We start from the raw sequence: 13,501 nt of genomic DNA on the forward strand, positions 1-13,501 counted from the left end.
AAACAATAATTAGGGGGATACTTTCTTATTTTAAGAAGAAATGATCATGTGCTTTACATGCCGAGTGCTACGATAACTTAAATTATGTTCCCTGCTTGTCTTTCCCCTCTGATAAGTGGCCAACACACTTTTCCGATGAGGTGATTAAATTGTAGAGAAAAGAAAGTCACCAACCTGGCTTAGCTATCTTGCAGGACTGTGTAAATCTCAGGACTGAATGGAAATACAGTATATATATATATATATATATATATATATATATACAGAGCTTTTTTTCTCAGAAAATAGGTGCAGGAACTCAACCACGACCCGTTCAGATTTCACAAACAGTAGAAGGGTCTTAAAGGGGCATTAAATACCAGAATTGCATTACATACAGAGTGCAGAGTTCAGGGGGTTACAAAGCTGCCACTTTTAAACACAGAAACCAGACTTCTGTGTTTACAAGTGATTGTGGTGAGCCGGCACCAAAGGGTCTGAGCCAGAGGTGGTGGAGCTGAGTTCCCCCAAGTTCCCCCTGAAAAAAAGCCCTGTATATTATATATATATATATATATACTGTATGTGTGTGTGGGTGTCTAAAGTAGCTTCAATATGTGTACTTCAACTGTGTATTTAAAGTGTGTAACTATAGGCAAAGGCGTAGCTTGAAGCTTGTGCCCCCCCCACTACTATCTGCTGTTGCTTCCTCCATGTGCCAAGATACTCCCACCGCCCCCCCCCCCCCCAGTCTGCTTAAATCCCCCCAAATTTGCACAAAACCCCTCTCAATCTGAATCAAGAGCAGAAACTCATGGGAATCAAAGGGTATTTATGAAACGTTTTCCTACACCAATATTAAAAAAAACTTTGCACAACTACATAAACCAATCAAAAACAAAGCTATTTACACCACTTTAGCATTTGGGTTTCCATGCACTTTAATTGTTGCCATACATGCTTTGATACATTATTTATTTCTATTCTGATCACTTTTTTTCCAACAGAATAATCAGTCTGTAGTGGACAACCTATTTGATCAATATGCCATAAACGTGGAAGTCAATTTTGATCGATAGTTAAGATTCTACCGTATCGCATCTCTGTTTACACTGTGCAATTACATATTCTTATAAGCTGAAATACAATCGTATTCATAAATAATGTACCTCACGTATCAATTGAATAAAAAAAATCAATCCTGCGTTCATTAAAATTCACTTCAAATGAATCTTCCAGGTGCATGTGTTGTAAAAAACAGGGTTAGATTCACCACTAGTAAAATTGATAGTGGTGAAATCCTATTGTTGGTGTCAGTGGAGGACTATGAAGACTGAGGATGGGAGACTGTGAAGACTGAGGATGGGGCGCTGTGAAAACTAAGAATGGGGGGGGGGGGCTGTGAGGATGAGGGGGAACTGTGAAGACTGGGGTTGGGGGGGCTATTAAGACTGAGGATGTGGGTCTCTGTACCCCAAAAGGCGGATGTTTGTATCCTTGGGCTGGTAAATGGTTTGGCTACCTCTAGAGGCTTTCACACTCTACTGGGTTTGCTCCTATTCTATGCTTGGAAATGAATAGTGCTCACATGGAGAGTTTCCTTTGTCCCCCACCTTGAACATGTGGAAGTTGCTGGTTAATTTGCTCATTCCTTTATACAAGGAAATATACCTAAATAGGGGATGCCCTCATAAATTTAATAAGGTTTGGGATATTTGGTTGGAGTCAGATATCACTACTTTAGAGTATGAATGCCCTGTGAATGGCTCAGCTTGAGTCATCAACCTTAGTAGGTTTGATCTGTTACCTTGCTATATGTGTTTAATGTCTTGTAGTGCCTACTTTTCAGTCTTAGTGATCAATCATCTCCTACCCACAGTACTCACAAAGTAGTCCCTGACTATTCTAGTGAAGGTCTTCTGTGAGGTTGGCTCAGACACAATGTTATCTTTATGTCTATTTTATATGTAGCCAAGTAATATGTAATAGAATATTTTTTATTTAAATGATTGCGCTGAGGTTCATACATGTCTCTGAGACACAGTAATCTAAGACTATTTTATGAGTAAAAAAGCTTTTGCTTTAGTTAATTATGACCCTTAGCCACACCCACCATTCAGAGCACACATTACTGCTCTACGTAAAGTGGTTATAAAGGCACAAGGTTTGTTATCTTAATGCATTCTATGCAGCCCCCCAATACTTACCTGAGCCCCCTCTCAATCCAGTGATGTCCATGAGAGCCTTGCCTGTCAATCACAGCCAGTGAGCCAATCAGAAGATGGAGCGTGGCTGAGCCGTGGCTCTGTGTGTGAATAGAGTGCAAGCTGCTTTCCTCTGAGGGTACCCGGCAGAAGGGAGGAGCCAGGAGCACCAGCGGGGGACCCAAGAAGTGGAGGATCTGGACTGCTCTGTGCAAAGCCACTGCACAAAACAGGTGTATAACGTGTTTGTTATTAAAAAAAATAACAAGGCTTTAAAGTAGAGGTCCGGAAAAAAAAATTAAAAGCCAGCAGCTACACATACTGCAGCTGCTGGCTTTTAATAAATGGACACTTACCTGTCCTGCAGTCCCTCGATGTTGGCACCGCAGCTGATGTTTCCATCAGCTGTCGGGTGCTGCCGCTGCCATTGCGGGTAAGGGAACCCAGCAGTGTAGCCTTTCGGCTTCCTCCCGGGAACCCTATTGCGCATGCCCGAGGCCCCCATTCCATGGCCAGGGGAGGAGGAGGAGGGAGCCACATGGTGACGTCACGGCCGCGGCCGGACTCCCGGAAGTGGGAAAGGATAACTGTCAAAGACAGGTATCCTGTCCCCCCTTCACCCCGAAAAGGTGCAAATTGTGCCACCGGAGGGGGGAGGAATCCGATGAGCGGAAGTTCCACTTTAGGGTGGAGCTCTGCTTTAATATCTCTGTAAAGTTTCCAAACATGTCCCAGGTCTTTTACAATACTAGCAACACCCCAGCCACATTGAAAACCATGCCTCCTCTTTGTCACAGTGCACAAAGAATGGCACTTTTTTTTATCATGCAATGAGGCCCAGCTTATAATTTTGCAAACAGGCCCACTGACTTCATAAAACGCCCCTGGTTTGCCTTGAGTTAAGGCTTAAAACTATGTACCTCCTTATCCCTTAACTGACACTTGTTATAACGGTTTTCCTTCATTCAGTCTTTAACATAAAAAAAAAAAAAGCTTTATATTCTGAAATTGTATTTTTCCCAAATAATCCCAGCTGCCCCATGCAAATGTAAATATCCTGTATATACAGTACTATAGTAATGTGGAATTTGCTATTATAATTACATATTATTATTTCATTTAAATAATTGCTGATAATTCTGCTGTCCATGACTCACTGGGTTCACATCCTTAGCAACAAACTGTTATTACATGAATTGCAGTATCATATGAATTTCTCTTAAGCAAATGGGTCTCAGTGCATGCAAAGAGTGGATCATTACTGACATTTTCAAATTGTGCTTTTATCCCAAATGGATATAAATGTCTTTGGGGGTTTAGTTTAGCAACAGCTGGCCGTTAGTGTGAAATTAGTCTGGTAACATGTTGTGAATCAGAGGTGCTTAAAGAAGAGTTCCAGCCTGTATAAAAAAATCAAAAATAGAAGTCACAACTACTGTAGCTGGTGACCTTTAATATAAGGACACTTACCTGTCCAGGTATGACACGATGTTGGCACCCCTAGTCGGTTCGTCATCGGCTTTGGGTACAGGTGCCGGCATCCTTACTTGCACTTTGAGTGGTCACGCTGTATGCTGTGTGTCTCACAGAAGGCAGTGGGGGAAGGAGGAGGGGCTGGAAATTTTATAGATCATCGCAATCATTGTGCGGCAAACTTACCCGGAAGTGGGAGTGAGTACCTTATTTGACAGGTATCCGCTCCCCCCCAAAAAGTGCCAAATGTGGCAGCGGGGGGGTAGAGGGGAGGGTGCGGACACTATATGTGGCGCTTCCACTTTTAGGTGGAGCTCCGCTTTAAAGAAAAGTTTCATTCAGCTTTAAAAAAACAATATAAGAGTAAATACACATACTGTAGCTGCTGTGACATGTCCCAGGAGGTTGCGGGCAGGAATGGGGGAGGTACGTGGAAGTGGGAGTGGGTACCTGTTAAAACTAGTTACCCGCTCCCCGAAAATAAACAATTTCACAATAAGGAGGGGGAGAAGAGAAGGATAAGCAGAACTTCCCTTTTTAGGTCTAGTTCTGTTTTAATATTTTAATAATAAACCTATAGAATTATTGCAAAGTTTGTTTTCTCTCTAATGCCTCGTACACACGATTGGAATTGCTGATGAAAAAAGTCAGTCAATATTCCGAGCGTGTGTATGCCCCTATCAGACTTTTTCCGTTGGAAATTCCGACCAAATTAGAAAGAGTACATGTTTTGTTTTTTTTTTAGACGGAAAAAATTATATCGGAAATTCCGTTTGTCTGTATGGAACTCTGAAGCACGCATGCTCGGAAACAAGTCAACGCATGCTCGGAAGCATTGAATTTCATTTTTCTAGGCTCGTCGTAGTGTTGTACGTCACTGCGTTTTGACCGGTTTGGAATTTGGTGTGTCCCTGTGTATGCAAGACAGCTTGAGCGGAATTCCGTTGGAAAAACCCGTCGGAGTTTATGCCAACGGAAAAAACGATCGTGTGCACGGGGCATAAGTAGTATGTCAGTTATGCATTGTGGCTCAGGTTGGTTTCAATGGCCCGGATTCAGAAAGCAGTTACGGCGTCTGATTCATAGAATCAGATACACCTCAATGTTGCCTAGATACGAGCGGTGTAAGTCTCCTACGCCGTCGTATCTTAGGGTGCAATATTTACGCTGACCGCTAGGGGCGCTTCCCTAGACTTCCGCGTTGAATATGCAAATTAGGTAGATACGCCGATTCAGAAACGTACGTCCGCTCGGCGCATTTTTTTACGTCGTTTGCGTAAGGCTTTTTCCGGCGTAAAGTTACACATCATAAAGCTGGGGTAAGTCATGTTAAGTATGGACGTCGGAAACGACCGAACAGCGTAGTATTTTACGTTGTTTACGTAAGTTTTTCGTTAATAGGGCTGTACTTAAGTTACGTTCACGCCGAAAGCATTGACACTTTGCGGCGTAATTTGGAGCATGCACACTTGGAAACGTTCACGGACGGCGCATGCGCCGTTCGTAAATAACTTCAAATACGTGGGGTCACAATTAATTTATATAAAACACACCCACATCATCCACATTTGAATTAGGCGGGCTTACGCCGGATCCACATAGGCTACGCCGCCGTAACTTAGGGCGCAAGTTCTTTATGAATACGGAACTTGCGCCCTAAGTTACAGCGGCGTAACGTATCTGAGATACGTTACGCCCGCCGATAGATACACAATTGGATCTGAATCTGGACCAATGTGTCTTTATTGGAGAAAACAGGAAGAAATGTAAAGGCCATAGCAGTTCAGACAATATGGGGTAGATTTACTAAACTGAAAAGTACAAAATCTGATGCAACTCTGCATAGGAACCAAGCAGCTTCCAGGTTTTATTGCCAAAGGTTAATTGAACAAGCTGAAGTTAGAAGCTGATTGGCTACCATGCACAGTTGCACCAGATTCTGAGTGCTCCAGTTTTAGTAAATCTGCCCCAATATGACTATATGTTAAGGCCTGGTTCACGCCTATGCCTTTTTTAGTGCGTTTCCAGTTTTGCAGAAACACACTACAGTCCATTTAACATGGTTTCCTCTGGGTCATGTTCACATCTATGCATTTTATGGAAAGGGCCAGGGACTTTTTTCTGTTTTTTGGTTCCATAGTTTTCAATAGGTCAAAAACACATATTGAAAAATGCAAAATGCACCTGGAATATGCAAACTGTAACCTGCATAGGTGTGAACCAGGCCTTAGGCCACGACGATTAAGCCCACTGAGGGGGTCGAAACATGTCTGAGGAACCTTTCCTGGGTGGGGAGCAGAGCTGAAGCCTTATCGCGTACCCAAGAACAAAATGTAATGTATTGCAGTTTACCAGTCCTTAGCTATGGTGTCTGCAATTTTCTTTTCTCAGGCATTTATTTCTTTATTTTCACCTTGTGATCCTGTCAGTGGGGTGACAACACTTACTCTCTGTGCTGTATCTATGAAGAAGCATTGTTGCCACCCTAAAAAAGGGCTACAGAACATCTCCCACTCTCATCATTTCCATAACAAGGTGAGGATGTGTCCTCCCCTTTTTTTTATTCCTTATTTTCAATTGAAATAACAAACATGTGATACTTACCTGCTCTGTACTATGGTATTGCACAGAGCAACCCCGAAAGCCCTGCCCGTTCTGTCTGCTCCTTCTCTTCTCTGAGTCCCCCATAGAAAACTGCTTGTTATTGGGGCACCCATGCAGGTGTGCTCCCTGACTGGGCTGTGTGCTTCCATAGACGCACACACAGCGCAGCTTGGCCTTGCCCTGAATCCCTCTTCACATGATTTGACTGACAGCAGCAGGAGCCAGTGGCTTCCTCTGCTCTCAGTAAAGCCTGTGAACGCAGGGAGAAAGCAGTGCGGTGCTGACGACGGGGACATTGCTTTATCGAGAGAGATGTCAGGTAAGTGTTTAGGGAGAGGCACAGACATTGGAAGTTTTTTTTTTTACCTTAATCCAGAGAATGCATTAAGGTGATTTTTTTTTTTACCTATAGAACCACGTTACATACACTTTAATCATTTGTAATAAATATATTACCATGGAAATCTGTATTTTTATTTATTTTTTATATATGTCTGATGTTCAGCTTTATATCTGGTTGTATTCTTTTCTTATTCTCTTCCCATCTGTTAGTTAAAGTGATAGTAAACTCTATTAAAATGCTTTCAACTAAACCCTGTTTGGGAACAGGTGCATCCAAGCTACTACCTCATGTGTAATGCCTGGTCAGCCTCAAGAACACAACACTCAGCCTGGAAAGTCTCTGCAAACCTCCATGTACAATCCGTGCAAAAAAGGGAGAAAGGCCGGTGCTATGGAAGTAAGCTAAAACATTGTTTTATTAATGCAGGTGAACAACAGCCAAAAAAGACAACGTGTTTCAGCCATCAGTAACCACTTAAGACCCGGACCATTATGCAGCTAAAGGACCTTGCCCCTTTTTGCGATTCGGCACTGCATCGCTTTAACTGACGATTGTGCGGTTGTGTGACGTGGCTCCCAAACAAAATTGGCGTCCTTTTTTTCCCACAAATAGAGCTTTCTTTTGGTGGTATGTGATCACCTCTGAGGTTTTTATTTTTTGCGCTATAAACAAAAATAGATCGACATTTTTGAAAAAAATATTTTTTAATTTTTGCTATAATAAATATCCCCAAAAACTATATAAAAAAAGTTTTTTTTCCTCAGTTTAGGCCGATACGTATTATTCTACCTATTTTTGGTAAAAAAATCGCAATAAGCGTTTAACGATTAGTTTGCGCACAATTTATAGCGTTTACAAAATAGGGGATAGTTTTATGGCATTTTTATTAATATTTTCTTTTTTACTAGTAATGGCGGTGATCAGCGTTTTTTTTTGTGACTGCGACATTATGGCGGACACATCGGACAATTTTGACACATTTTGGGACCATTGTCATTTTCACAGCATAAAGTGCTATAAAAATGCATTGATTACTTCGAAAATGACAATTGCACTTTAGGAGTTAACCACTAGGGGGCGCTGTAGGGGTTATGTGTGACCTCATATGTGTTTCTAACTGTAGGGGGGCGGAGCTGGACTTGTGACGTCATTGATCGTCTTTCCCTATATATTTGAAGAACGGGGAAGGTGTGTTTACTCTTCAGCTCCTGTGACCGATTGCGGGATACCGGCGGCGATCGGGTCCACGGGTCCCGCGGTCACAGAGTTTCGGACCGGGTCGCCGGCGCGTGCACGTGCGACCCATGGCTGGGCACTTAAAGGGGACGTACCTGTACGTGCCTGTGCCCAGCCGTGCCATTCTGCCGACGTATATGTGCAGGAGGCGATCCTTAAGTGGTTAAGCCATGATTAAGGCCTGATGGCTGAAATGCATTGGATTTTTTGACTGTTGTTCACCTGCATTAATAAAACGATGTTTTAGCCAACTTCCATGGCACCAGCCTTTCTCCCCTTTTTGCATAAACCCTTTGCAGGTATATGCCAACAGACTTACCTGTCAAAATGTGCCTTCCGGTACTGGACTGTCACTGATCTATTGGATCCCAAACGCTTCTATGCTAATCTTCCTTCCATTTTCTTGGCCACTTGAATGGCGGCCCGCGATGCCATCACTCCTGTGCATGTGACTGCAAGTGTGTGGGAATGTTAGCATCTCCACACTTACTTTTGGGCATGTGGTATTATCTAAGTTAGAGCTTTTATAAAACTGAGTAAAATTGGCAGCCTGTAGTAAATTTAGATGAGAGAGACTTCAGCTAATTTATACATTCACAGCTCTTCCAGATCATTCTTATATAATAGCAGATGTGTACATTATTAAGAGCGTTTGGAATTTACATTTGTACTCTTTCAAACTGACAGATAGCTGACTCTTGTTTATTGTGTTTTAGCATATGCTGCATGATATGAAACCTAATAAAGCATCTAACTGTGCTACTTGCTATTGTCAACTTACACTCATCATTAAACAATTGAGCAGTATCCTGTTTGCTCTTGTAAAAAATATAACTGTTGTAATCGATGAACATTATTCTGATTTGAATTTCTCTTGTATTTTTAAGATCATGTGTGACAGATATGTGCGAATGCCCAGTTCATAAAAACTGCTACTGTGAATCATTAATAGCTTATGCCAGAGCATGTCTAAGAGAAGGCGTGAAGGTTCACTGGAAACCAGAAAACAGCTGTGCAGGTATGTGAATCACCAGTGAGCAATCACTCACTAATATGTAATCATCATTATGCTTCCAACATAATACAGTAACCCAGGGTCTTATAACGTGGAACATATTAGAGATGAACTACATACAGTGTTGCTGTGTTATTCCAAAAGCTTATTAATACGGAAAGGCTGTGTTTACATACTATAATATAATTTTTTCTACATGTAGAGTACTACTTAATAAGAAATAACACCTTTAAAAACAGTTTCCACAATTCGTCATTAAAAAATTCAAGGATGAAATATGACTTGTTCCTTAGTGTTAACCAAAATGTCTCCAAAGCAGTTCCAATTTTCCTTAAAATAAATTAGCGTGCCAGAATGTTTATCTTAGTCATAGTCTCCAGAATGTAGAATTGCTTCTTTTTCATAACACATGCTTTTAAAGAAATGTTCAATTTCAACAGAAATCAGGAAAACCTTCCTTTTGCTGCCTAATAGAGAGTGGAAGATCCATGGGTGATCATCTGTCCTTAGACTTAAAAAAAAAACTGCATTTGGGGGGTGAATTTAGCCAGATGCATGACTTGTGAGCTCTTCCGAAAATCCAACCTATTATCCTGTGAAACTGATTGTTGACACCCGTTACATGTACTTTGAGTGCTTGCTGATCCTCTGGGCTACCTACAACTGTGCTCCCTGAACACCGCAAAGATGTCTAAGCGCAGCTCTACCACTCGCCTGGCTCCGGACCATGCGGGCAAAGATGGCGGTTTGCCACAAAGATCTGTGAAAGAGGTATACAAAGAGGCGGGTCAGAAGTTATTTCTCAAGCCGGTGGCACAAGACTCCTCTGCACTGCCTGTGGACATGCAGGACGATCACTCACAGTGGTCTGAATCTAATAACACAGTGCCACTTGAGGATCCAATTGGCACTTTAATTGCATGGGACACAGTGAGTACTTCCCCGCCACAATAACAGCACATACGGCCATAACCTCAGACCCCAATGGGCCAGAACCCACGCTGTGCGATATTTTCTTGGCAGGTACCTTGTGAAACTCCTCTATCTCAGCACTTGCATCGGAGGTTAAATGGGTGAAAATTCAAATAACATTCCTCTGTCAGCATATGCAAAAACTTCAGGACTGCACCTCAGCTATTGAAGGGCACCTCAGTACACTGGAGGTTATTGGGCACCCATTCAAAGGGAATCTCATGCTCAACAACTGCTGGTGGCTAAACATGCTGCTCGGCTTGAAGATTTATAGAACAGGCTCTGCAGAAATAATGTTAGGGCCATAGAAATTCCTGAAAAGAGGGAAAAAACCTGTGCATTTTATTGAGAAGGGGTGCTGGCTACATTTGGGAAAGATGCCTTCTCACCAATGTTCGCAGTGGAGCAGTCACACCGTGTCCCCACTAGGCCCTTACCTCCAGGCAACCCTCCTAGATCATTCTTTTTAAATGATCAATTACTAGGACCGTGATGACATTCTTTCCAAATCTAGATCATTGGGGGATGCACTTGTGATGGACAACTCTAAGATATTGTTGTTACCAGACTTCTCGGCGGAGGTACAAAAGCAAAAGGCTCAGTTTACTGAGGTGAAGAAAACAGTGTTGCTTTTGGAATTGCTGTACGCCATGCTTTATCCGGCATGTCTACGAATGGTGGTCAAAAACAAAGTCCATTTTTTGGAAAAGCCAGCATTGGCAGAGCTATGGCTGGACAGGGAGGAGTGTTCACTGCGGGAAGAGTTGGTTTAGATGCTGGAGGGCAACCTGATTGCTTCTAACCATTCCTTTTGCTTACCAGTACTGGTTTGTTCCTGTTTTCTCCACGTTGTTCCTTCAAAGGCGGTTAACTGTTTATACAAGTCGCTCTACTACAAGCTGTGCCTTTTGATCAGGCACATGACATCTAATCTGTTAGCGTCTCTGTGCCAGCTCTTAAACTCAGCCCCCTGGTTGCTAGTCCCTCGTGGACATCACCTGATGACTACTAAAAATTGTTGGACCCTCTTGGTCAGTGTGTTTTCTACTTACCTATACCTTTTCTTTGTAGGAGTGAAATGTATGGTCACAAACTGTCCTATAACTCATGAGATTAAATACACTCTTATATGCTTGCCCTATTATGTTGCAACCCAAACTCAAACCCAGCCCTTTGGATGCTTATGTTTTCAAGTGTTAGTTGATATATGTTATTGTTTTGAAGCTTCATGGCTAAGCACAATGTGATCACAAGTTGGAATGTCAGAGGTTTGGGAGACAGGGTGAAAAGATTGGCTGTCTCTCATATGGTTAAGCGCCTTGTCCTCTATCTGGTGTGTTTATAGGAGACTCGTATGTCTTACACCCAGGCCTCTCCTTTCTCCATTCATGTGTTCAGAACCCAATTTCACTCTGTCTTCTCTTCCTACTCCAGTGGGGTTAGCATATTGGTTTGTCCAAATGTTACCGTCTCATGCTCTGCATCACTCATTGACCCAAATGGTCGCTATATTGTTTTACTGTGTAATTTAGATGGTCTAGTCTGCATCATAGCTAACATATACATCCCTCTTCCCTTCTATACAGAAGTCATTAAACTTCTTGCTAATTTCCTAGCGCATCACCCAAAATATTCATTCACCTATTGTGATGGATTTCAATAATTATCTACATGCAGTCCTCGACAAATTTTCTAATAAAGTTCCAAAGCAAAGATCTGGGGGTGCGGCGGTCCAACCTCCTTTGTTAGGCTTCTGTCAGAGCTGGGTCTATGGGATTCATGGAAGACCAAATACACCCTGGTTAAGTGTTATTTATGTTATTCAGCAATGCATGGCGGACTTTCCAGGGTTGATCTTGGTCTCTGCAATAAGGAAATGCTTTCCCTAGTACCCCCTTCACAGTATGAAGCAAGAACTGTCTCTGACCATTTTCCCCTATGTATCCAGATTCTCATACTGTATAGCATTTATATATAGGCGCAGTTCTTGAACTGTATTTGGCGCTTAACAAATAATAAAATCAAATCAAAATATATATATATATATATATATATATATATATATATATATATATATATATATATATATATATATATATATATATATATATATAGGCATTTTAAAGTACACACTGGGCAGTCTTGGAAACTTTTTTTAACATGGTATTATAGACTAGAGATACATTGTGCTGAACTATTTAAAACAGCTCCGAGCTTTGTACCAGCCTGGAATTGTTTGCTTTCAAGTGTAAAGATCGAAAACTGTCATATAAGAGGAGGCAAAGGATTTCTACTTTTTTGGAAAACTTTCTTAAACCAAGGCAACACACAATGGAGCCTGCTAATATTGGATATGCAGCATTGACACCAACACCTTTTTTGTTATCTTCTTAAAGTGCCTGCACAAATATTTGCAGCAGTCTTAAAGGGAAGGGAAGCTTAACTCTGGAAACAGAGGGCAAAGTATTACTCTCAAGTGTTGCCTGTAGTCTCCCGGCAGTGAAACTTGTCCTCATGCCTTGTTCAGGAGTGTGCCTCTGTGGCCAGCCTGGTAAAGGCAGGGGTTTGCTTCTGTATGTCAGAGCCTTCAGCCAGGTGAACCATGAGTAACACAGTAGTGACATCATAAGATCTCGCTCCAGATCTGCTAAAACTAGAAATCAACGACAGCAGTGCCATGGATCTCGCACAGCAGATATACACAGCAGATATATCTTGCAAAGAATATAAGGGAGATAATAGCGATGGAGGAATTTTGTATGGAGGACCTTATCTTGGGCAGATATAGTCATAGGGAATTGTATAGGTAAGACTTCTTGTCACCTTTCCTCTGTAAGATCATCAATTACCATTTCTAATTAGTATCTACAACATAACAAACCATATTTTTGGAGTTTTATTCCACTTTAAAGGAAAAGTTTACTTTTAAAGGAAAAGTTTACTTTTAAAGGAAAAGTTTACTTTTTAGAAAAAATAATAAATGCACATTTTGTTGCAGGTAAAAAATTTTTTTTTTTTTTGGAGCCTGTCAAGTATTGCACCAGTGATACATCCCATATGGGCAAGCAGAAACAGTCTGACAGGAGGAGATGATGAACTACCATGGCGATCCACAGCCGACCTTGTAGTTTTCCATTCACAGTGAATAAATGATGTGCCACGTTTTTTTTTTAATTGTGACAGCTAGCAGGGGGGGGAGATACCCGCTAGCAAAATCAGATCGGGGAAGTGTGGCGGCTGGTCCATTCATAACATGTTACACCCTGAATATGGGTGTAACATGTAATGCTGCGTACACACATCGTTGGGAATTTCCGATAGAAAAAGTCAGACAGACTTTTTCTATCGGAAATTCCGACCATGTGTATGCCCCATCAGAGAAATTCCATCGGAATTCCGATGAATTCCATCAGAGTTTAAATATAGAACATGTTCTATTTTACTCCGATGAAATTCCGTCGGAATTCCGATGTGTTTTTGGTCAGGCAAAAGCCTGATCGTGTGTACGCGGCATAACATGTTACGAAAGGTGAATTTATACTTTAATTATTCTGCCTGAATGTTGATTCATTCCACTTGGGTAAAACTTTGGAGCTTCTTGGTTGATATGAAGCTTTTCTGCACCCACCTGCCCACCACAATTTTACTTATACAGTATGATTTTGTTGAAAAATA

General features: G+C 41.7%; 1 protein-coding gene across 2 annotated transcripts in view; it reads left to right on the top strand.

Moving 5' to 3' along the window:
- The window catches only part of BMPER (BMP binding endothelial regulator), a 287,717-nt gene that overhangs the window by 257,646 nt on the left and 16,570 nt on the right, over nt 1-13,501 (top strand). For both annotated transcript variants that reach the window (XM_040353187.1, XM_040353185.1), the window contains exon 14: nt 8,727-8,857. In XM_040353187.1, the coding sequence (XP_040209121.1) occupies nt 8,727-8,857 (131 nt within the window). The remainder of the gene's footprint in view (nt 1-8,726; nt 8,858-13,501) is intronic.

This window comes from Rana temporaria, chromosome 5, assembly GCF_905171775.1.
Source record: "Rana temporaria chromosome 5, aRanTem1.1, whole genome shotgun sequence".
Lineage (NCBI taxonomy): Eukaryota > Metazoa > Chordata > Amphibia > Anura > Ranidae > Rana > Rana temporaria.